This window comes from Aedes aegypti, chromosome 3 (assembly GCF_002204515.2).
Source record: "Aedes aegypti strain LVP_AGWG chromosome 3, AaegL5.0 Primary Assembly, whole genome shotgun sequence".
Lineage (NCBI taxonomy): Eukaryota > Metazoa > Arthropoda > Insecta > Diptera > Culicidae > Aedes > Aedes aegypti.
Genome location: NC_035109.1, coordinates 89,369,606 through 89,396,464, shown reverse-complemented (window position 1 = coordinate 89,396,464; position 26,859 = coordinate 89,369,606). Strand labels below are relative to the sequence as shown.

Below are 26,859 nucleotides of genomic sequence, written 5' to 3'. Positions count from 1 at the left end.
GACAAGTCGGCAGAGATTCTTCGGAGAAGTTTAATAAGTGTTGATTCTACTATTATTCATTCCAATGAAAAATGTTGAACATTGACTTAAATTTGGATCTAAATACCAGCTTCTCAGCTCTTTGTAGGGCATTTTTTCAGCTATCACTATTATTCAACAATAATTAACTATGTATATGTTTATTTGTGACACTGGACTGTAAGTTGGGTAACCACTTTCATGTAACTATTGTTAAATTATTATTTATACTTCCATTATCATTAAAAATGTTATGATTAATAACTTTTTTCGATATCAATAACGTCGCAGATGATGATCACTACATTTGGAAAATTTAAATTTTGATATTTTTAATCCAACGTGATTCGAACTTTACCCTCGTTGATCCATTACGTCCATTACGTTAATCCATCCATCGCATACACGTCTTGGATTTGATTTGAAAAACATTTGAAACATTTGAAAATAACATAAAAAGACATAATATGTTTTGCTTGAATAAGAGCATACTCAGATACTGTTATTCACATTGTTAATAAGTTTTACTAATCATGCTGGTCAACATTTTAAGTATTAGACACTGAAACTTTTGTACGATTTGTTGTTAATCAAATGTTCAATATTCTACTAAAATGATGACTACAACCTATAGAAGCTTTTAATCAGCCAATTGTTAAACTTCTTATGTGTTGTAGAACAAAAGCTACTATATTTGCATTTTCGGAGGTTTATTCAGCTCTTATTCAAAACAAACTGCAAGTGGAATAACAGCTTTTTTATAAGCGGAAATTAATTTTATTCAATTAATGATTCAACTAAAAATTTGTTCAGCAATGGTTGCTGATATGCAGCTTGTATTAAGCACGTAAGTATCTTAAAAGCTACCAATTGTTCCTTGGAATCGTGCTTAGCACCTCCACTATTGGTACATCTACCCTATAAGAATTTTGATATTTCGGATGCTGCAGCAATGAAAAGGTTCTGAAGGTTTGGCAAACTGTGGACACAACGCCTTCTGTTTGTTTTTAAAAGAGGCTTGAAAATTTCGTAAAGAGAGGCTTGAAAATTCGCAGATGTTTTTATAAAACTCCCTGAAAAGTTTATGAATTTAAAAATAGATCAAAATAAATGTGAAAATCATTTACATTCCTAGTTTTCCTACGAATCAAACTAAGTTACTGCTCTGTGTTGAATTTCTAAAAGATACTTGGCAACCCTTAATTTTTTTTCGGCTCTCTTTGACCCCCAAAACCCCCCCTTGGTTGCGCCACTGCCTTACGTGAATGATGTCAAATTTGATCAACATTTTTAATTTCAAAATAATTCGCGTCTACGCAGGTAATTACCACAGTTGACCCTATGCGTGAAGCTCCGATTATTTTACATGGCAAAGCATAGGAAGTCAATTTTCAAATGCTTCTAAAAAATTCAAAACACTTTTTAATTAAATTCTGTTAAGTGTACGGGGTTAGACTATTGATCAACTATTGAATCAGCAGCATATTGAGAAAAAAATATAAAACTCAAAATTATATGCCTATAATGTAGCCCATCAAAAGTATATCAACATATACTGAAAAGATTTTAAATAACTATTGTAGTTAATTTTATATGAGCATTTGAAATTTCGCTTCCTATACCTTGCCGGGTAACATTTTCGACGCTTCACGCATCGAGCAAACTTTTTCCAGATGGCAGCACCGTACCTTCGTTTACTCGAATACTTTTTTAAAGTATCATTTAGGGGTAGTCGGGGCGGTTTGGCCAATGGGGTGGAATGAGCACCCCTTGAAAACTGCATAAATTCATGAAATTTTAACTGAAATAACATGCAACCCCAAAGCTGATGAGGAAATGAAGCAATAGGCATGTTCAAGTTGGTGCTATTGAGTTGGTTTCCTTTTATTGCGGGATCTGAGTAGAAATATTTTAACGTGCACCCCATGTGGCAAATCGCATTTAGGAATGATGCGCGATGCAACATGACATCCTCAACGACGCCATTATCAATGAGTTCAACGAAGAAGGTGTGGCAGAGTCATTGATTGTTTATTTCAGAAGAGAAAAATGAAATAAATTATTTTCTTTGATGTGATTTGGTCGTATGGTAAATAAACAAGTTTGAAAGTCAGTGGTGCCTAACATTTGTGCTTAGTTTTTAAAGTTTTGCAGTAAAATGTAACATTATGATTACGCGTATTTAAACATTCCACATTGCGTAGCGATGTTGCGCTACATAACTTCCTACATGCATACCTTATAAGTGAAATACTTTGAATTGTCATGGAAACATTCCGTTACAAACAAACCCGCATCCTCGATCGTTTCGATTCGCCGACCAGCATAAAAAGCATAAGCAGCATAAAAGTATCTCAAGTGGTGAAGAAGGTCAACACGAAAAGGAACGCAATGTTGTTACGAAACTGCTAAAATAAAAAAAAAATAGCCTGTTGGTTGTTTGCCTCATCGGTGCGTGAAAGTGGTCGTCAAAATTTCCGAAAGATTTCAGTGATTTTATATTTTGTAACGAGCGTGTTTTCGACGCGGAACTCGAGGATGATGATCACACCGTAGCTGGCGGAGGGAGAGGATGTCCATCAACATTACGGTGCACAGTTCGCAGGCTCCGTCTTCTTCCGGTGGGAATCCGTTTGCCAACTTGGAAAGCGTTCGTAAGGCCGAAAATGACAAACTGCGGAAAGCCCGATTGGAACAGGTGAGTCGTTAGTTTAGTTATGATTGGTAGTAGGTCTCTAGGTATTTAGAGACGTGGTCACTATTTTAAAACAAGCCGCTCTATTTTTAATGCAAGGCCTCTAAAGACTGTTCTAATTGAAATGGTCTTCATAGTAACTCTTTTCCTTATTCTGTTTGCAGTGAATCCTGTTTAATCAGTTCTTCAAGAATTTCTTCTCAGATTCATCAAGGCAAAGTTTTAGGAATTCTAATGATTTTTCCAGAGTTTACTTCTGACATATATTCAGGGACTCCTCCAGAAATCTTTGCAGATGCCTCCGTAAATTCTCCCAGAAACGCGATTTTTCAAGAAATGCTTGGAGGATTTTTCCAGAATTTGTCCCTTTTTCTTTTTACAGGGAATCATACTCCAAATGTCTATACTCCACGAGGTTATATCCCGATTCCCAGGAATCCTCAGATTCCTCGAGGACAAGGTACAGGAATTCTTCTAGTGATTTCTCCTGAGATTCCAGAAATGCATCTAAAGATTTGGTAGATTGTTTCTGTTAAGAACTTGTCTGGAAATTCCTCCACTAATTTTTCATGGGATGTTCCAGTCTCTTTGTCCTAGAAAGTTCAACGTAACTACCTCCAGTTATCCTCAGGGATTACCTTGACTTTTTTTTCCAGATACTATTCTAGGATTTTGCCCACAGATCTTTCCATCAATTCTTCCTAGTAATTGTTCCAAAATTTCCTACAGGAATTCTACCAAGAAAATTATCTAAATGTTGATTCCGGTATTTTTGAAGAAATTATTGAAACTATTCACTACGAGAATTCAACTCCTTCAACTTTTCAGTTATTCTTTTGATCCTTTTCATGTATGTCCTCATTAAGTCATCCAGTTTATCTTAGGAGTTGCTTGAATACCCTTTTCACGAAATGTATGAAGAACTCTTACAGGAATTTCTCTATAAATTAGATCAAGATCTCATTAACTTTTACGAATTTCTCCAACATTTCAGCCTCCAAAAAAAATTTCGAGTAGGGAGTCGATGCCGGTTATGGACCCTTTGCGTATTATGGACCCCCTTCAGAAAAACATAAAATTTGCACTCAAAGCAACCTTATTCCTATGAAAATCCACCGGAGCAACTTTGATTGCATTGTTGATCAGCAGTTTCAGGCAAAATATTTGGTTTGAGGCGCAAAAATACAGATATTTGAACAGTTTTGTAAATGAAACCACACAAGAGGGTCCATAATACGCATTTCCAGGTGGGTCCATAATAGGCACGTCGGCAGCGAGCCGGATTACATAGGAATCAAATGGAGGGTCCATAATACGCAACGTCAAATTTGTAAACAATCCTATTATGGACCCCGGGAGGGTCCATAATAGGCATTCGGACAACAGTTTTCCAAACGTATATTTTTCTGCGAAAATCGTATGATTTTGTATGTTACTAGCATTGACACCCTAATTTCTAAAGCAAAATCTTCATGGATTCTTTAAAATTTTATTTAAAGTTTCACACTAGCAAATACCGTTCTGATTCTAATTCTAGAGACCCTACTTTGTATGGGAAAAGTTTCATAATATGGCGTTCAAATGTTCTCACTTTGAAGGTGAGTTGTTTGTATAATTGTATCTAAACATCTGCTCCCTGGCTGTTGAATATGCAGTTCGGCTTCCGGAAAGGAAGGTCTACTGTGGACGCCATCCAAACTGTTGTGGAAACCATGGAGGCAGCTCAGAAGCAGAAAAGGAGAGGAAACCGTTATTGTGCGGTGATCACACTAGACGTGAAGAACGCTTTCAACTGCGTTAGCTGGAAAGCAATCGCCGATTCGTTGCATAGCATGAGAATACCTGAGTACATATGCCGGATTCTGAAGAGCTATTTTCAGAACCGGTTACTGATATACGAAACAGACCAAGGAGTAAAAAATATTCAAATTACGGCGGGCGTTCCTCAGGGCTCTATTCTCGGCCCGACTCTGTGGAATATTATGTACGATGGTGTCTTGAAATTGAATCTTCCCAGGGGCGTGAAGATTGTTGGCTTCGCGGACGACGTGGTGCTATTGGTAGTCGGTGAATCAAGAGAGGAGGTGGAGGTACTCGCCACCGAGACGATCGAGACTGTAGAAGATTGGATGCGGGACAAAAATCTGGCGATAGCTCACCACAAAACTGAAGTGGTTATGATAAGCAATCGTAAGGTTGTGCAGCAGGCAAAAATCACGGTTGGTGATTGCATCATCGACTCTAAGCGAGAAGTTAAGCATCTGGGGGTGATGATTGATGATCGACTTAACTTCAACAAACATATCGACTATGTATGTGAAAAAGCAGCGAAGGCGATAGGGGCGTTATCCCGGATCATGGCAAATGACTCTGCGATTAAAAGCAGCAAGAAGCGGCTGCTAGCGAGCGTCACAACTTCGATCATCAGATATGCAGGTCCAGCATGGGTGACTGCACTGAAGACCGAAAGGAATCGATCGCGTCTGAGCAGTACGTATAGGTTGATGGCTATGCGGGTTTCAAGTTCGTACCGCACCATTTCATCGGAGGCAGTCTGTGTGATAGCAGGGATGATGCCTATCAGCCTTCTTCTCGAGGAAGATCGTGAGTGCTACACGGACCGCCACACAAGAAGAGTCCGAGAAAGAGAACGTGCTGACACCATCAGAAAATGGCAACATCAGTGGGATCAAGCTACGACTGGCAGATGGACACATCGTCTTATCCCAAGTCTGTCGATGTGGATAAGAAGACCATATGGTAAAGTAAATTTTCACCTGACGCAGTTTTTGTCTGGACATGGTTGTTTCAGACAATATCTGCACAGATTCGGTCACACAAGTTCGGCATTATGTCCCGAATGCAGCAACACGGAGGAAACTGCGGAACATATATTTTTTGCATGCCCGCGGTTCGGCCTGGAACGAGAGGAGATGAAAGCCATTCTTGGTGAAGATGTAAACGTTGACAATGTCATCCAACGGATGTGCAACGACGCGGATAAATGGAATGCGGTGAACAGGATAGTAACGCAGATAATGTCGGCACTACAGTGGAAGTGGAGAGTAGAGCAGCGACATGAAGCGTAAAGATCAGTGCTTGGCTTCGGGTCGTCGGAGCGCCAACGAACCGGAAGCTATTCTCCAACCGGAATCGTCGGACCGACTTCGGCACTTGAATGCCAGTCTGACGAAGAAAGAAGAAGAAGAAGAAGAAATTAGTGCGGTATGGCCTTGGGTCGTCGGGGCGCCGATGAACCGAAAGTTATCCCCCAACCGGAATCGTCGGACCGACCTCGGCACCTGACAAGCCAGCCGACGAAGAATGAAGAGGAGCTTCGGGTATGTAGGGCACCCACAGTGCGGACGTCATCCCCAAACCGGAACTGTCGGACCACCTCTGCAACCCGGAGACGAAGACTGTGCGTGAAATTTCCCCTGCGATATCCGCCGGTAGACGGGGCCCAACAGTGCGGCAGTTTTCCCCCACCGGAACTAGTGGACAACCTCCGTCGCCGGGGGGAGACAGGAGGACCAAAGAGAGCGAGAGGGAGTCAGCCTAAGAAAGCAAGAAACAGATGCGGAGAGCTTAAAGTATGGAGGCGTTAAAAATTTGAAGCCCCCGTTTCCCGAAGTAATACCATGAGGTAGTTCCGGGGGACACATAGGCTTCTTTCCAAAAGCCGATTAAATGTGGTGTGATTGAGTTTTTTCCCCTTTTTTTCCTCGTTCACAACAACTCAAGCGAGCCGGAGTAGTTATAGAAGACATACGAATGAGAACCACAGAGCCAAATACCAATCGGCGCCAAGACAGCCGTGGAACGCATTTTTGTGAACTACTATGTTTGATATCCACTTTTCGAGAATTAGTATTCAACAACATTTTGCAATTGGATTAAATGCCCTGGCCACGATCACAGGGTTTGATGGTGCCAAAGTAGAAGGTGTACCATAATAATACCCGTCTGTGAAACATATCACCACAGACAAACAGACGTAACACTTGGAACAAATGTCGATCAAAATCATAGTCACGAGGACATATACGCCCAATGCTAAAATCGGTGTGTTTGGCCGATATGCCAACAGATGGCGGTAGTGTACAAACGTCAAACACGAACAAAAACGATGCGAGCGCTGCGGGTGGCGAATCGGCCACCTACCATATTTTTGAACCGACCGTTAAAAAGGTGGTCGATGGCCAATGATGAGAGTGTGACGTCTGTTTGTCTGTGATATCACCTTCCCAATACTTCGGCACACCTCTAACGGTTCATGATTTATCATGAAACGGCTGCATTCAGGCGGAGGATCTGTTAATATATGTTTACCACGAGCTGTAGCATCCTTTGTACTAATCAGTAATGGTTGTTAAGTTTCGAAGCTAACGTGTGATCAATCGTTTTATAATGCAACATAAGAATGGGTGTTTGGTGGAACTGCGCGTAACACTCGTTGTTATTAAATTTAGTGATTGTGAGGGTGCTGATAGTGATTTTATAATAAAATCTATGATGATGAAAATTTGAAAATGAAATTAGACGTGATTCTGATAGTTTTGTTAAAAATATAATAATGATGATGTATAATGATGTGAACTCTACTAATTTAATAAAGGCCATAATACATTTTGCAATCATTTCTCTGAATATAAACATTATTGCCTAGTTCTTCAAACATGCATGATAAAAGTGTTAATAATGACAGCGAATGCAGAAGAATGGATCGAAGTGATTTTGTTTTACTGTAACTTTGTTGATAGTGCTAAATTGTAGTTTGAATAGTAATAACTCTACAGCAACAAAAATAATGAAACATTTAAATTGAATATCTTTTAATTACTTAGTAATGCTAACAGATGGTAAATGGTAATAACAATGAATTCATATGAAAATGGTGTGATGTGAAAAGTCATATAATGGAAAGTATACCTGAAGTGTATTACGAAAGTTGATAAGTGATAATCGGTGATGAACGTGACAGTGTCGAAAATAAAAGTGACGATAGTGAGTGATGAAATGAAATGGGGAATGAGGACCTTTTAATAAAACTATTTCGTTCTTCACTTTAACAACTCTAGTAGCATTTCAGGCCTTATCATAGTTTGATAGTAGTCTAAACTACTAGACTGCAAAACTACGGTAAGGGCGGATTGCTGCTAGGGTACACAGTGACCATTTGAGCAACATTGCTTAGGAACGTCTGTGTGATGAACGCAATAGAGGCTTATAAAAGCAAATGCTGGGAAGAAGCTTAGGGCAGATTAAGAGTGTCAGTACTACCCCTATCGCTACCGACAAAAAAACAACAACAACATTTTGCAATTGGATTATATGGACAAATTAATGTGAAATTAGCGAAAAAGTTCAAATAAATAATAAGAGTAGAAATATGGGCCTTCCTTAGCCGAGTGGTTAGAGACCGCGTCTACAAAGCAAAGCCTTGCCAAAGCCATGGATCTTTTCGTAATGGAAATTTCCTTGACTTCCTTGGGCATAGAGTATAATCGTACCTGCCACATGATTTACGAATGCGAAAATGGCAACTATGGCGAACAAAGCTCTCAGTGATTAACTCTGTAACTGCTCATCAGATCACTAAGCTGAGATGCAGGCTCTGTCCTAGTGAGGACGTTAATGCCAATATGAAGAAGAAGAGCAGAAATAATTAATAAAATAAAGTGGTACTTCTGAGGGAAATCATTAAGTGATATATGACGAAAGTGTTGCAAAAAATCCTGAAAACTCCTGGGCTCTTGAGAAAGTCTTGGAGGATTTTCTAGCCAAGATAATTATTTGAAAGCATATAAATTTAAAAAAAAAAACGCTATGAATATTATTATTGTTAATCTCTGTTCAAGTGGCTTTTCGTCCTTGGTCAGTTCGCCACTTATTTCCACACTGAGCCAGAAATTGCGTACGAATTTCATAAGAGAACGCTTGTGAATTGATTTCTTGACTGGTTTTCTCTCTTTCATAAGATTCTTATGAAACACAAAACGTCCGATATTCACAAGAAATTCTTGTCGTTATCATTAGAGATCTTATGAATATCTTTATTTTCCTAAATTCAAAGAGCGATTCTCTTAATACATAATGGTCCTAAAGAATTCCATAATTGATATCTATGATCCTTCATAAGAGTATCTTATGATATTATACCTATTTGTATTATGAACGCAATGATCGATGGAAGTTCACAAGTTTTTCTTATGAGTCTCATTAGATGCTTCTTATGTCTTTATTCCAAAAGAATTTCGTATGAAATTCTTACGTGGTTTTTGATAGGAAGTCGACTGTTTTTCACAAGTGTTATTAATCATTGTCATACGCGCGCTTATGAATCTCAATCGTGAATATTTTGTTATTAGCATCTCTCCACGTAATCCATAAGATTTTCGTACGAAATTGTTAAGAAAATCGTACTCCATTAGATTGTCTTATGAATGTCAACGATCAATGCGTTTGATATCCAAAAAGAGTTTCTTATGGAATTATATCTGTCTATGTAATGAGTGTTATTTCATAAGTCTGTTGTGGAATGTTATAAGATTCTCGAATGAAGAACAAAATACTTCTTATGTCGTTATTCCATAAGAAATTCTTATGTACCTCATACGTTCCGTTTCCTCAGTGCACTAATAATCCTTGAAGATATTCCTGGGAGAAACCGTTGCTTAGAGAAATCCGAAAAAAAATCTGGAATCTTATCTTAAATGGTTAAAAAACTATCATCATCAAAAACTGTGGAATAATCCTTTGTAGATATTCTCGGAAGATGTCCTATGAATCTTTCTCCCAGAGTATCAACTAAATAAATCGGTGGAAAGACTGATACATAAATTATGTCACACTGCAATGGGGGGAGATGGTCCAACCCCACACATTGTTGTCCTGGGATAGTCCCTAGGAAAACTTTCAAGGTAATCCTTGTAGAAATTACTTGTGGTAGTAGCGTAAGAGTGCTCAAGGGAAAAATGCTCAATTCTGGATGAATTCCTCTGAGCATTTGAAAAATCCCTGAAGGTTTTTTTGGGAGAATTCCTGGGAAAATTGGTAAAGGATTTTAGGAGGGATCCCTGCAAAAGTTCTTGACTGTATTACATATGAAATCTCTTATATAAACGCTGATATATAGTAGAAAAAGTCTTAAAGTAGTCCCGTTAGAATCTCTAAAGATTTATCTGGAGCCTCTTCCGCAACAGGATTCGCCGCAAGCAGAAAAAGGAATAAAAGTGACTTCAGACTCAAATCAGAGACTTGCATTTAAACAGTGGCCAAGTTTTCGAGAGCTATAGAGTTTGGATGCACCGAAGATTTGAATTTTACTTAATTTTGATTGTAGGTCCGACAGCAGTCGAAGCAACTGGCGGCGAAAGTTCGTCGAAACTTCCAAACTGCCAAGGAGAAAGAGTTGGCCAATGTGGAGAAACTGAGGGAAGCGGAATTGAAGAACTGGAAGCAGAGGCACATAGCGAAGCTGCAGGCCGATTATCAACACTGTTTGGAGGATGTCGGTGAGGCGCATAAAGCTGCGGAAGCGGCTGAGCAGTGTGAAGTTTGGTTCCAGGAGAAAAAGGCCACCCAACAGGCGGCAGCTCTTCAGAGGGGACGGCAAGCGGAGCAAAAACTAGCGAAGGACATTCAGGACCGAGAAGCTAGGAAGTCGAAGAAAAAGAAAGAGTATGTTCCGACCAAATCGGTTGCGGTGCAAGTTTCGGCTCCCGCGGAGCAGAAAAAGGATGCCCCCGTGCAGGTGGATGATAGTAGTACCTACGCCAATACTGTGAGTGCATTTGAGCAGTTCAAGAAAGGTTCGAAGGCAAACTCGGTGCCGGATCTACGCATGCATGACCGACCGTTGTCACCGGATTTCCTGTCGTCCGATGAAGAGCTACTCCATGGTATTGATAAGAACAAAGAGAACATTCCAACTATCAATTCGACAACCAGCAAACGAATAGACACACTTTACTGCAATCCAACATCATTTACCTCACCAGAAACAATTCAACAGCAAGCGTCCGCAATCCGACAGCAACCGATAAAACCTTTCACGCAGGTATCGGAGTTCGTCAAACGACGCAGGGAAGAGAAGTTACACCAACACGCACACCCACACGAACCCATCACGAAGGACATCCCCACATACTGCTCCCAAAAAAATGTGCAATTCGATGACCTCAGTGAGAACACTTTATCCTTTCCCACGAGCACAGCCCTGGATCGATCCATCTTGGAATCGCCACGCAAACCGGTCCGAAAGCTGGTCGAACAGCCCAAGGTCATTCCTCTCAAGGGCAAACCAAGTCCGTCGAAGCGATCGACGACGGATTCCAATTCGGCCGGAGCCACTTCCTCCAAGGTGCAGTACTACGACTACAACACCAAGTACCGGAAGGAATACGACCAACCGAGTGCGTTTGTGCAGCGCAATGACAAACCAAGGGAAGGGGAGCTGAATGCCATGCAGGAGGCCAGCCGACTGGAGCGGCTGCAGGCGGAGATGCTGAAAGCGAGAAGGTAACTTCATTTGCTTGATTAAGATTTAGAAAATTGAATATCCAGGGTTTCCTATTTTTAGACAAATTCCAGCGGGGCCGGATCGCTCGCAGACAGCGCTGGAGAAGCTACAGATGCGAAAGGACTACGAGAACCTTCAGTTAGAACTGGACAAATTGATCAAAGCTGAGTCTCAAGCCAAGGGCCAGGATGTGGTAAGTTTCGTGGTACCTAGTATGAAAACATTGGCGTAGGAAGGATTAGGGAGGGCATTGTAATGCAGAAAGGTCTCCATTTCAAGGCTCAAGAATGCATCCAGCAAGAATTCAAAACCATTTTTTTTCGTTCAAATTTAAAGAAATTCTCATGAAAATCTGTCATTGCATTGCAGTAAGCAAGTTTAATGCAATGATAGATTTTTCAGAATATTGTTCCAATTTCAAGCAAAAAGCTGGTTTTGAAAATTTGTAAAACGATGATGGTTATTTTCTTAAGCTATTCCTCTTTGTGACGTTACGTTCCAACTGGGACAAAGCTTTTTTCTCAGCCTAGGGCTTTTATGAGCATTTCTAAATTATTATTTGACTGCTTCCTTTGTCTATAGATAATTTTTGCAATTTCCAAACCGAAAAGATCCTCGACGAACGGAATTCGCACCCTACCATTCTCAACATATTCTTTCTGAATAACAGCGAGGACCAGCATTTTGCTCATGTCAACTAAACACTATACCTGGAAACACAGGTGCTAAACATCGCGCTGGGCAGGAAACACGTCTCAGTGGTGCACAATGAAAGTTCCTCTCCAGCACATCAATACATTGTTAATCAAGTCCATACGTACGATGGCCAACCCAGTAGTTCCAGGCGAACACGAGGTATGTGCTCCAAGACCAAACAGGACAGCGATGGACTAACGATAATTTTCTGAGAGCAGTGAATCTCCCAATTAAAAAACATGTTAAATTTGTAGACATCCCTAGAATAAGGCATTGGAGTGAAAGAGGAGATGTGTAATTATGAAGTAGCGTAAAAACAATTTAATTTTGTTCGTTATTTTTAAAGTTTTGGTGCTCTATAGACACCATGAGCGAGAAAGGGTTAAGATGAAGGTGAAGATGCTTCAAAGAAAATCCTCGAATTTTCGAAAGCACAAATCTAGAGAACCAGGGAACCGATAGTGCTGAATATTTAACTCACTGCACTGGTCACTAGTCACTGACCAATCGATCAAATTTTCAGCGCGAACGCTTGTCAGGTTCTCTAGATTTGTGCTCTTGAAAATTTGTGGTTTGGCTCCGATGCATGTTCATCTAGTCTTTTGATTATTTTTCATGCTTCCGTGGAGCAAGTGACAGAATCACGATTAATCATGTCGCATTTTCTTCTTTATCAATGAATCGCATCACTGATCAAAGGTGACTTTCGGATTTTTATTCTCCCTCACTAATAAAGACCCTTCATGTGATGATTGTGAATATGCAGGGGTATTTTCGGTTTCCAGAAGCAACAATCATTGCATACCAACAACCCTTCCCTATCCCAACTGACTGTATGGACATAGCCGGCACCGTTATTGATCAATAATATGAGTTCTGGTAAAAAAGGGGACCTCGAGAATAAACGGAAAGTTGTCGCATCCCTTATTCATTTGAATCGATGTGCAATTCTTGCTAGTTTCGATTAATCATTAAGGCTAAGTAGCCCGTCATTCGTTATGGCAACAATTATGACTTTTCAGCTTGCTTTTCAAAATGATTAAACTCAGTCTTGATAGCTTATATTGACTTGAAAAAGTATCACTGTACGCGCTAACATGCATAAAGTATGCTGATACTTTTTCAGCTATGACAGTGCAAAACCAACTAATTTTCTTTGATTCGAAATCGCGACATGAATTAGCAACAATCATGCGTACAAATTTCAATGACGGCCTACTTCGCTTTAATCAGTAGGAACCATTGACATGTACACTGCCGTTCTACGCATATTTGTTCCGCGGTCTATAAAACACGGTTTACATAGAATATGCAACAAGTAGGCTTAGAAGGGCAGTACAGTCAGTTGCCTCGTTTTCCACAAACTTGAAATGTTAAACTCGTCTACTATGTTTCGTTCAGAAGTGCACGTTAACGATCAACGCTCCGTCATCGTAATCATCGTCATCATCGAAACTTGACAAGCAGTTTTTCTGTTCAAAACTAAAAATTATTCAATTGTGTTTCGGTTGGAGAACAGGATACAGTGAACACATTTTCCTGTAAATTTTCTTGATTTTGAACCAAAAAACTGCTTTTGAAAATTCCGAAATCAATGACCGATCCTGCCCCCTTAATAACGCAATCTTTGCAACATGAGCTGTAGAATTATTTGTACTAATCAGTAATGGTTGTTAAGTTTCGAAGCCAAAGTGTGTTCAATCGTTTTATAATGTAACATAAGAATAGGTGTTTGATGGAATTGTGCGTTGCATTCGTCGTTTTAAAATTAGTGATTGTGATGGAGCTAATAATGATATTTGAAGAAGTGTGTGGTGATGAAAATATTGGAAAATTGCATTGAAAGTGATTGTGATACTATATTATTGATGGTTATAATACGTTTTGCTATCATTTCTCCGAATATAAAAACCATTGCCTAGTTCATAACACATTCATGATAAGAGTGTTCATAATGACAGTGAGTGCAGTAAAATTTATCAAAGTGATTTTATTTTTCTACTGTTACTACTCGTAGTTTGATTATTTTTTAATTATTTAGCTATGATGGTTAGATGGTAAATCAAATGGTAACAAAAATGAATTATTATGAAAGTAGATGTAATTTTGATAAAAAATTGTAGCTGTGAAAGTGAAGTGATATAATGGAAAGTATACATATATGATGTGTATTACGAAAGTTAATGAGTGATAATCGGTGATATTAGTGATAGTGTTAAAAACAAAAGTGACGACAGCAAAAGTGTGGTAATTATGTGACAGTGACTGATGAAATTAAATGGGGAATGAGGACCTTTCAATAAAACTATTTCGTTCTTCACTTCAACCACTTTAGTAGCATTTCAAGTCTTATCATGGTTTTATACTTGTCTGGAATACTAGACTGCAAAACTACGGCAAGGGTTGATTGCTGCTAGGGTACACAGTGACCATTTGAGCAACATTGCTTAGGAACGTCTGTGTGATGAATGTATATGTATATGTATTCGATTCTAGATCAAATTCTGAGTGTCCTCCTACAATTTGAGCTCATTCGGATGAAAAATGAGACTGCACAAGCCATTTAAAGTTTATATGAGATTTAATATGGGAAAGGCAAGCAATTCATTCAATCGGTCATAGTGTTTGCCCATGTGCTCTTGGGGATTTTAGCTACCGTGATACTGTGAGATACATTCATCAGCTATAACTTTGCCGAAGACCGTTTTCAAATCGGACGTCTCAGTAATTAGTTATTGATTTATATCCAGTCACAAATTCTTCAGCAGTGCTCATTTAACTTCTGAACAGGCAACATTGCTGCATCTGGCGTGAAAAATAGCACTCACAAATCATGGCTACTATGTTTTACTGCATATATCCAGTGATGCCTGCAGAACAGTCCAATAATTATAGCCAAAGTTTTGCAACTCATTCAAAAATCAATAACTAATTACTGGGGCGTCCGATTTAGAAACGGTCTTCGGCAAAGTTGTAGCTGATGAATGTATCTCACAGTATCAACGTAGTTCTAGTCCCCAAGAGCACATGGGCAAACACTATGATCGATTGAATGAATTGCTTGCTTTTCCCATAGTAATTCCCATATAAGCATAAAATGGCTTGTGCAATCTCAGTTTTCATCCGAATGAGCTCAAATTTTGGGAGGACACTCAGAATTTATATGTATATGTATATGAATAGAGGCTTATAAAAGCAAATGTTGGGCAGGCGCTTAGGGCACATTAAAAGCCCCGGTACTACCCCTATCACTAAAGAGAAAAAAAATAATGAATTTATATGAAAATGGTGTGAGGTAATTCTGATGGAAATTTGTAGTTGTAATAGTGAAAAGTGATATAATGGAAAGAATATCTGAAGTGTATTACGAAAGAGTGATAATCGGTGGTATACGTGATAATGTCGATAGTGAATGATGAAATGAAATGGGGAATGAGGACCATTTAATAAAACTATTTCGTTCTTCACTTTAACCACTCTAGTAGCATTTATGGCTTTATCATACAGTCATCTCTCCCTTACTCGATATTGAAGGGACAATCGAGTTACGGAGGTATCGAGTTACAAAACAGAAAACCAATGCAGCTGCGATCCAAGGGACCATCGAGCTAGCCATGAAAACCAACTTTTACTGTGGTTCTCTAACTCGATATCGTGATACGGAATATCGAGTAAGGGAGAGTTAACTGTAGTTTGATAGTTGTCTGAACTACTAGACTGCAAAACTACGGTAAGGGCTAATTGCTGCTAGGGTACACAGTGACCATTTGAACAACATTGCTTAGGAACGTCTGTGTGCTTAACGTAATAGAGGCTTATAAAAGCAAATGCTGGGAAGTAGCTTAGGGCAGATTAAAAGTGCCAGTACTACTCCTATCGCTACTGTCAAAAAAGGTGTAAATATAATATAGCCGTTATTTGAGCGGAAAACAGGCTAATGTAATTGCAGTAACATGCTCCTTCAAGTTATTCAATGAAAACAAGATTTTATTAAACATTTCAGGACCCTCTTACGACACTTTACGTAACTTCAACATGGTTGTTTCAAAACTATCGGTGCAGTATCTTCTCTATTAATTGAACAATCTTCAAACCAATAGTGAATGAACTGAGATACCCTATGTCAATTTTATTTTTATTTTTTCATTTCTATCTTTATTAACGAGATGTTTAACCCTGGGCTAGTTCATCTCGAGACCATCAGCTTTACTTCCTTTCCAAAGGAAGAAGTAACTATAGCATTATTAGGTCGTAACTGACTATCTCGGGGATGGGATTCGATTCGAGGCCTTGGCGCGAGAGGCGTAAAAAAGGTAAAAATATATTTTTTCGGTGTAATGTCAAGATGACGTTTTCTACCCAACCAAATTTACCTTTCCAATTCGGTTTGACATGAATCCAGAGGCATCGCGTGGTCTAATTATCAGCCTGTGCACTTATAATTTAGTGTAATTTTATGTTTGTCATTATTAGGTACCTTGAGTTCAAACCATTTTATTTTAAGTTAATAAACCAGTGGTTACTGACCGTCGTTTTCGAATACAATTTTCTTCTAATCTTTCAGTTGATTCAAAATATTTAAGACTAATCGAGTTGTTTAGTTTAATTTATCAACTCAACAAACAATTTTTCAATTTTAACGATTAGTCATCATTATGGTAAAATTGTTAAATTGAGTACGAAAATAATTTTAGGTATGCGGGTCATCAGTGACGATTTATAATGCACTGGATTCTAGCTAATATTGGGTATTTCGGTTGTAGGACATTTCCCAGAATGACGTTCCCCAGAATCATTTTTACATATTTTTAAAGAGCGGGAGGAAATAAATTTGGATTTATTTAGTATTTTGTCGTTGAAAAATGTACATACCGAATTGATTCGAATTCCCAGACACTTCAAAACCCGGACATCGACATCAATTCACCCAAAATATTATTTCGTTAAAATCTTTATTATGGATCTCAAGCGAATACAAGTTGAGTCCAAACAAACCTTTTAAAAGGAGTGTTTACTTCCCTTGTCTCTGGCAAGCCATCTAAAAACCGCCCATAAACCACTTGGTCACATATGGGGGGTGGGAAGGTTTTGGCCAAAGACCACGGCCCATATAAATTTCAACACGTTTGTATGGACAGAAGATCACGCAGCGGGAATGAGAGGGTCTTAAAAATCCAAAATAAATGACTACGTGATTCATGGCCAGACCCAACCAAAATCTGATTGGGAAAATGCTGTTTAAAAGCAATTTAACATGATTGTTTCCCGAAAGTTAAATACCTGAAAGCCATTTCTCCGAGTGACAATATTTCGGTAAAAGAAACGTCAAAACACGCACACCAGTGGTATCGGCACATTGGTCGACACAAGGGGGTTCGGCAAACTGGTCTAACTCAGGGCTACCTACCGTTGCATGTTCTCCAACAGGAGGGATATTCGATAGATTATAAGGTCATTCTAGACTAAACACATCTTGCCAAAAATGCCAAGGACGGTTAAATTCGAAAAAAAGCCAATCAAGTAAAGAAGGGTGCCTGTCAGATGACCGGTTCGTTCATTATCTTGAAACACAAAAAGTTATGACAATTATGAGAGCTTAACTTTTCAGGGAACTGGGCTATTCGGGAAAACTGAGTATTTGGAAAACTGGCGTGGATTCGACTTTCAAGGAAAAGTAGCAAAACTGTTTAAGATAAACTGCTCTTACATATGTCACACTATGTTTTATGATTAAACTTGACTGAAGCTATTCGAAAAATTGTTTGTTTTGTATTCATAGTTATTCTGCCTTGTTTTAAAATTGGCTGTTCTTCGTAATAATATTTTCAAAAGGTGATTTGTATTACTGTAATATTCTTAATATTCACAAAGTAAATTGGTGGAATTAGTTTTTTTGTTTTTTTGCTTCCATAACATATTCTCCCCTCTTTAGAGCATTAGCTGTTCTTCTTAGGTTCATTGTCTTCGTAATTATAAAGAATAGTGAAACAGAAATACTCTTGAAAATGTCCCTTGTCTTTTATAATTTCCTTTTATAGCAAACTACTTTAATTAGTTGAGCAACATCTATCCCCTATGAAACCTATGAAAACTGAAATTTGGTTTTCCTCAAACTTTCCAGTTAATTGTGTTCCTTATTTACCATTTCCCATTTACCTGGATTTTAACAGTCCAAAAATCTCTTATATTTTTTTCTGGGGAATGTCCTATTCCGGGGAATGAATTTCTGGGGAATGTCCTATTCTGGGGAATGGGTTTCTGGGAAATGTCGTACAACCGGGTATTTCTTTCACCACTGGACTGCAAAGTGCGGTCTCATAAGTGCGAAAGTGTGAATAAAAGTGCGGGATAGCATCAAATCATATTGGTGTCTTCAGAACACTTATTCTTTGATGCGCGAGGAATAAGTCCCCCGAAGACACCTACCCTATTAGATGCAATTGCGCACTTTAATTAGCGTTTCCGCACTTGTAAAAACTTCTGCGAGAGTCCAGTGGTGCAAGATATGCGCAATATTGCTGTAATCATAGCTTACATATCTTTACATAGAATCAAAAAATCTGTAGCATCGTGTACATGAGTGCACGCATAGTGAAACATGCTTGCTTTTAAAACACACCACAAGCGTCAAAATGCTGGCGATGATGGTACAACCGCTCTTGAGTTAATTTTCAGATTGTCATCTGATTGACTATCGCTTGCAAGTACCACCGCGCTAATACTGTATGTTAAAAGCGATGTTTTTAACCAGTATTGTACAGAAAATAGCAGCGCGAGTACTGAGTGCCAAGCTTGAAAAAACTTCCTACCGACAGCCGCCTAAAAAATCGGAAAAATCGCACCTGACCTGCACGGAGACGGAATTCAACTCAATTTTGGGTTGTTTCAACGCAATTCCGTAGTTGAGCCCAATAACTCAATTTTGGCTAAATTTCCAAGGTCCCCACTAGGTAGTTCGGCTTTAATTCCATTAGAAAAATATACTCAATTTTGGGTTGATTTAACGCAAAATTGAGTTCTTTCGACCCAAACATAAGAAAAGTTGCATTTACCCAAATTTGGCTTATTGGGCCAAAGTACCCCCATTGGGTAGATGCAGCTCTCTCTATTTTTGACAACATTCGTGTGGGAGAAAGAGAAAACCGAGAGATTTTGGGTTGAAACTATAATCGATATACTTAATTTTGGGTAAAGTAAACACAAAAATTAGGTAAAAATATTTCTCCGTGTGCTTTCATACCCCAAGCGTGGTAATGCTGAAGGCGCTACACGGTAAAAAATAAGCACCATGCTATCAATAGTTCTGCACTTGGTTTCGCACTACTGTTGAATCTTGACAAAATCAAGGTAACAGCACTTGAATTCAACGTTGCATGTTTTGATTTGAAATTTAAAAAAAAGTAAAAATAAACCTTTCCGCCTGACCCAGATTTGAACCACCAATCTTCGGAGTGCAAGTCTAGTGTCTTACCTCGACACCAACTCGCATCTGTTGAAAAGGGTTGTATTGATCTCAATCTCTTTCTACAACGAGCTGTCAATGATTGCTTTCATACAAAAGACATGATGTTCAAAATCAACGACTTTTCACTTCAGAGTCTAGTTCTAGAGACAGTAGAGCAAATCCAAAGTTAAAACCCTTCAAATCATGGTGATTGGTGTTTTGAATTGAGTCAAGTGATCAATCTATTCAATCGAACGTGCTGATTTTTTACCGTGTAGGGTAAAAAAAAAACAAGCGAAATATATCTCTCCCGTAGATTGATTTTTCTCTTATCTCTCTCATCCGCACGCTTGCACTGATCGAGTTGGTTGATGTAGCAAGACTGTGCACCGGCCAGAGTTTACGCTTTGGCTACTTACACACTCGCATATGCAGTTCAAAATGCTTTTTACCACATAGACAGAACTGCGTGTACGACACAAAGCAGCGCGTTTCCCGATGAGAGTGCACGCGTTAGTTTTCAACGTCACAGCAACGAAGTGTAGCGTGGAACGAAGTGTTGCGTAGCCTGCATCGCGATGAGCGCGAAGAAAAAAATATGTCGCAGATCGTGCGTCGCACGAAACAGCATTTTCTTTTAATTTGCATAGCAAAAATTTAACAGCTAGATGAAAATTCCATTGCAAGCTATCAATGAGAGATAATTGTAAAGAAATAAATTTAATTTTATTAAGAAAATTATCGAATTGTACTTTAAAAATATTACATATTGCAGGAGGGTAGGATGAACGAGCTCTCACCTGTGCAGTGCACATGTTCCACATGTGGACGCGACGTCTCTGCTTGAATCAGAATTAGAAAATGAAGTTTTAAGTATTGGAATAATTGAATAAGGGTATATGATCAATATGAAAATTCCGACCCCTTAAAGCCAAAAACTTTTGCACGTTTGGAATCATGGATTATAGTCGGTCAGCATTTCAGGAGCGGGTGATTTATTTCTCCAAACCTCTTAAAAGGTAACTAATATAATTTTATAGTTTCCTAAAATATTAATATAAGATTGAATAATACCTTTTTTATATTTAAGGTGATTAAAAAACGAAGCTAAAATTTGAATTTTCAAGTGCACAAGACTGGAGAATCTGACAACAGTTCGCGTTGAAAATCAATCAAATTGTTTGCCAATGGGATAAATTTTAAACGCAGAGCGCTGTTTGGTTCTCAAGACTTGTGCTCTTTAGGTGTGGCTTCGATTTATAATCACCTTAACGGATATCATTTAACTGAAGGACTGTTTTTTTTTTTGCAAATTATGCTGTTGGCCTTAAATTCTTACGGCAACAGCTGTTTGAAGTAAACAAGATGGACGGTATTATGTTCATCGATTTCAATAATACCAAAATTGCTCACTTTTGGGCCACTAAAAAATAGATAAAATATCCGGTCAGTCTTAAACTATACATGTAAGGCTGAGAAAGCATATTTACTGAAAAATACATGAGCTCATTCTTGGAAAAACAGTTTTTTTTTTCAGGAGACTGGCATAGATATGAGTGTAGGGTGACCATATCCTGAAGATTCAAAATCAGAACATTTGTCAATTTTCATAACTTATCTGATAGTGTCGTTTTGTCTTAAATGCCGATTATTTTCTAATTATATTTAGTCATGTAATGTAAAAGTAGTGAACATCCTGTGGATAAATTTTACTGTTTTTCTTTACAAACCACTGTTCAAAGATAAATGTTTGTAAAATAAAATCAAAGACGGTGTTCTGTTGTTGAAAACAAATGAAAAATACATTTTTCCTTGAAATAAAATGAAAACATATTAGTTACATTAAACGAAATTCCAGCTCAACAATTATTAGTCGGATTTCTCGGAAAATCTAGTGAAATCCTTTCAAAACCTTCTCGGAAATTTATTTAAGTTCATTAGAACATTACATGATGATAGGAAAACGTTAAACGATCCCATGATCAATACCATCTGTGCTAAAACTAGTAATCGAAGTTTCAGAGATGCCTTTGATTCTAATTATGATAGAATCCTATGAAAATACACCAGAAAATGTATTTAGGTTAGAGCTCAATTCTTTCTATTCTATTGGCATTATCAGAAACGTCGAATTTGCAGCTGTTCTGATGCAGTACGAAACTCATCCCAAACATTATACCGTTTTGACTCATATTCCGAACACTCAAGGCCAACAGTGACTTTAAATGCATCGGATAGCCAAAACTAGCAGATATTTGTGAAAATCTTTATTTCTTCGCTAAGTTTAAATATTAGCTGTTGGGTGTTCCGCTGAAAATGATTATTTAAATTTGTTTAGTCTTGTTCATACGAAAAAGTACCTATGCAACTGGGGCAATTTCTGAATCACAAAACTCAGCATGGATTTTGTGAAAGATGCCATTTAAAACTTCTTGTTACATTATGGTGTTAGAAATGCTTTTCTAAATTCGTATTATCTATAACATTTCATGGTGTTCGGCAAGCGGGAAAAGCAGGACAAAACATGGAATATGAAAAATAAATCAGGACGCCTCAAATTAATTTTAAAATCAGGACATGTCCTGCTAAATCAGGACGGATGGTAACTAGACTGATGCAAATTTTGAAGTTTTTGCTCCCCTATGCTTAAACGATGAGAATTATGATGAAAAACATTCTCCCAAAATTTGAGGTGATTTGGGAAAAAATTGGTTGTGCACACGTCGTTTGAAGTTTATATGAAAATCATCAAGTAATGGATACCCCATGGATATTCAAACATGGATAATTTATAAACTTGACAAAATACTGTTGAAAAATAATAGCGCTTCGCATGAAAATGTATGCGAGGAATAATCTATCATTGAGATAAATAAGATAAACTGCGAAGGGATTTGCAGGATTCTGGGAAAGCTTAATGGTCATCCACTCTCTACGCTAATGTTGAAGAGTAAACAGTTTTAGAAAAAAAATCTTATCTAATTTCTTCATAATTTAATTTTATCTTCGTAGACAAGAAAACCACTAATGACCGAGACCCGCCAGCGGCAGCAAACGGAAGCCCGCCAGAAGCGAATGAATCAAGCCGTGGAAGATTTACTGAAGAAGCGAGTGCTGATCACTTGTCCCATAGTTCGGGATCCACCCCGAGGAGTTCAGTTGTCAAATAGACCTTCACAGGTAAACGTTGCGGCGGGGATTGGGAATGCTGTCCATGTGCCCGGAGATGATTCCATCCTGCGGGAAGCAACAAACAGCTCAGACAGTTGCAGCACTATCATGCTGGGTTACGATCAAAGTAACGTGCGCGCGGGAATTCCCCTACCGGAAGCTGATAAAGTCGCTAAGCTGAAGGAACTGCTGCAGAAGGTGAACGAACAGAAACGACTACTAACGGAGGAGCTTAAGAAAGAGGAGGAAATCGAACATGAACTGAAGGTGCCTATTGTGAATATCAAATCGACGAAAACCCAAACGGATAACGGAATCAAGAAGTTGCAACAACGACAGCAGGAACTTGAAGCCCAGCAAAAGCAACTGCACGAGAAGGAAAAGGAAATTCGTGAGTTGGAGAAGCAGTTGAAGGAGAAGTTGAATCGGTTGGAGAAAGAAAAGTCCAAGTCAAAGGTTCCGATTCACATAGAAACGAACGGTACCGGAAGTGCAGATGTCCAAATGGCTCATGATAACAGCTCAACTGGATCGAATGATAGCATTCAATCGGGTTCAGAAATACCGGTAAAAATTGTTATAACTGTGAATGATAAATCTAAAAAGAAAGTCAAGAAGACACCGAAGAAGATACTCCCGGAAGCTAGGAAAAGGAAGAAAGCTAAGGATGTCGTTGATCGACCTATAGAATCACAGAAAACTAGAGGCAAGTCTCCAAAGAAGGTGGAAGCAATCCCCGAAAAGCCCATTGAAGTTCCAAAAGTTCACTCAGAACCACCGAGAACAGTTCCAGAACCGATGGAAGCGTCACCAATCAGCTCAACGACCTCAACCGTTTATCGACAACTGCCATCAAAAATCGACAATCGCGCCGGCCAGCTCTTGAAGCAATTGGCCCAACAACAAGCACCGCCACCGAAGCCTGTAAAATCCCAACGCCGGGAATCTGCGCCCAAGCATCAACTAAAAAAGACCACCCCTCCTCCTGCTCGACCAGCACCAATTGCTCAAGCCCAGCAGCGAGGGCAAAATTTCAATCCCAACCTCATGCAGTACATCGTTCGATTGTTGGGTATGTCCCGGCATTCAATCGAGCAACTCGGGGTCAGTTCATCAACGACGGTTTCCACGCCGCACGATTCCGTTACCAACGTCAGCGCCAATCAATCCAGCAGCGTCGAAGAGCAAACCAGTCGCGATCAGGTGCGAATGGACAAGCTGAGACGATTCATCGACGAAAACTATAACTTCCTCCAGGAAATCGACGAAACCCTCAAAGAGCAGGAGCTGAGCGGAACGGCCGATGATAACATCAGTCGAGTGGAGGACGTTTGGATGAAAACGCTCAGTCGGAAGGAGAAGGAAGTTCGACGAGAAAAACCGCAAATTGCGGCACCTCCCCTCGGCCAATCACCCCCAGTCAGGGACAGTTCTCTCAAGTCGATTCTTAAGTCACCTAAAAAGACACCCGCCAAGGTGGCGACAATCATGACCCCGCAAGGAAACGTGGAAGTAATCGACCTAACAGACCGTGCTGAACAAGAAGTGCTGGAAAAGTACTCGCATCTGGCGGAAAACTGTAGCAAGCGAATCTCCGAATTGTCGGACATGATCCAGAAGGTCCGGGAGGAGAAGAAAAAGCTCATCGAAAACAGTTTGTCATCCAGCGAGCAGCCGGAATCGTCCACCAAATATCTGGATTTGCCACGATCGCAACAGAAAGCGCCCGCTGCCGAAACGAGTCCGCAGTCGGCCAAGGAGGATCCCGTCAGCGAAGAGATCAACAACATTTTCACCAAGTCGAGACAGATTGGACTCAGCAAGGATAGTGGCATAGCAATGTCACGACCGGTGACATCATCAGACTATCGTGACAGCCCGGACGCAAGACCGCCCAACGCCGGGGCACCACAGTTCGAGTCGTCCGAGGAGCTGAGCTCACGCGAGATGGCACCCACTGGTTCGGTGGCGTTTGAACCCTTGCTCAAGGATATTCCGAAGGTGAGTTTTGATTGGATCACTTAATGTAAGACAGTGACACCCGTTTGTGTCAATTAACACTGCGGGCTTCGGGATCAAGCATAAATTGTACCAGAAATTTCATTCGACTATATCTTAGTGATTTTTGAAATTCTTCCATGTAAGGTACCGTGGGGCAAGTGGGTAATGGAATTCGCATAGTTGAGATTCTTCCAATTCTAGAGACTTTAAATTGAAACAAATGAGGTTGTGTATATTTTTTAGCTTGACTCCCACCATATATAAGCAGCATGCTAAAAATTATTTTTATGAAAAATTGAAGAAAAAATACAGAAAAAGTTTTTGAAAAATGTCTCCTTACTTTTCACTTGCCCCAAAAGTGGGGCAAGTGAAAAGTTTACCGTTTTGAACAATAAATTCAAAAACAAACAGTTATATTTACGATTTCTATTAGCTTCAACACTTGTTAAGGCTTCCCAATGAACAATAACATAAGTAACATGTAAACAAAGAAAATGTTATTCTTTTTACTTCAATTTTCTTCTGTTTAGTTATGTTAGTTGAAATGATTCGACAACATTATAACTGCAACATTTCCAATGTTAGTTCTTACAGTATAGGACAGCAATTGCATTTCTGCTCTGTAGAATTTCCACCGCTCGTTATTTGTTTTTGAGAAAGTCGGATATGACGTCGGATAACTCTTCGGGAGAAATCAAACGGAATCCTTCAATAACGTATTTAGGGTTTTTTTTTTATGTGGATAGACCTATTCCCCATTTTTATGTTTTGAACTAGCTTTACATAGACATTCCACAAGATTTCCGTGTGTTCTCTAATATTGCAACTTTTCAGTCAACGTCTTCCTTTTAATTGGCTGCCCGAAGTAGACATATTGATATTGTAATGTTTGGCAACATCTTTTAGAAAATTTTTATGATTTCTAATAGCTTTTAACGCTTGAGTGTAGTGTTTCTTGAATTATCAGCACGTTATGTTTTTCTATGATAATTGCGAACCATGTTTACTTATGGCTACTTAAAGAGAAAACACAAATTCAATCTCTAATGATAAACTTTTCACTTGCCCCACCTGATAAGAAAATTGACGGTGTTTAAATTTAGTTATTTTTAGGTCTACGTCGAATTAATTCTAAAACTTTTTTTTATTGCAGTGTGAAACTGTCACAGAGGACAACTAAGAAGTGGTACAGGAAATTATTTTCCGCAACTTTTTTCCACTGAAAACATTAACCTTCCAGTCGTCGCGCGTTTTGCCACCGTCAGAACCACTACGCTGCTGCTGTGTATGAAAAGCGAGGTTTTTTCACTTGTGTTGTACAAAATACAACAGCGCGACGACTGAAGTGTTAAAATAAGATTGTACGCCGCCAACTTGTTACGGAGTAACAGTTGACAGGTTAACAACTTTTCACTCTATTATGCAATAATGGCTGAAAAATCTCAGAAATCTCTTACCTATCGTAATGTTCTCAATGACCTCAAAGGTTTACGCATGAGTTTAAAACGTTAATTCACATATTCAGTAAAATATATCAATTGTTTTCACTTACCCCATTTACTTGCCCCGCGGTACCTTATCTAAAGTTTGTGCGGTCTGAAAAAAGTTCCTATAGGGTAGAAGTACCAATTATGGCAATAGTGGGAACAAAAAGAGATTTTTCATATTGTTTCACTAGACTATAATGGCTTATATTCACAGGAATGATTAAACTATTTGTTTTTGATGGTAACTAAACCTTGAAAAGAACATTCGTGCAATAATCTTAGAAAAATGAACATTTGAAAATTTTGCCTCACATATATGTCACCTTCTTAGCAGTTGGCTAAGGGACCTCCGTTACGAAATGTATGTTTTCATCCGGATAAACTGTTTCAACCGATGAATGTATGTTACCTAGTGAGAACAAATGAATAAATTTAGCTGGTATGCAATCAATTCTACTGTTTTAAGTTGGAAATCGTGTTATTTCCACTATGTCGATAACTGGTACAAAGAGTGTATGAGAGCCCAATTATGGCAATACTCTGGAGGCGGTTTGTTTACATTTTTTGATCAGTAAAATAAAAGAATTAAAACTAATTTACGGGTGACTTCCACGACGGGACGGTTCGGTAAGGCATTATCTTCATGTTTTGTACTCAATTACTAAGATTTTTCAATCACACGTTCGAAAACGTTCGCGAGCGGAAGATGCTAATTTCATGATAGAGAAGGGTTTTCAGCGACACTCGATTTTTGAATTTTCCCTCTTTTTTCGCTAAAAATTGGCACTGGAAAGGTAATGTGAGATCATTAATACTGTTTTGT

The 26,859-nt window shown here is 38.9% G+C and overlaps 1 protein-coding gene across 1 annotated transcript in view; it reads left to right on the top strand.

Moving 5' to 3' along the window:
* The first annotated feature begins 2,033 nt into the window (after positions 1-2,033).
* The window catches only part of LOC5566154 (titin), a 33,215-nt gene continuing 8,389 nt past the window's right edge, over positions 2,034-26,859 (top strand). The window contains exons 1-4 of the mRNA XM_021849577.1: positions 2,034-2,716; positions 10,059-11,236; positions 11,298-11,430; positions 22,390-24,549. Coding sequence (XP_021705269.1) covers positions 2,591-2,716; positions 10,059-11,236; positions 11,298-11,430; positions 22,390-24,549 — 3,597 coding nt within the window. The 5' untranslated portion in view covers positions 2,034-2,590. The remainder of the gene's footprint in view (positions 2,717-10,058; positions 11,237-11,297; positions 11,431-22,389; positions 24,550-26,859) is intronic.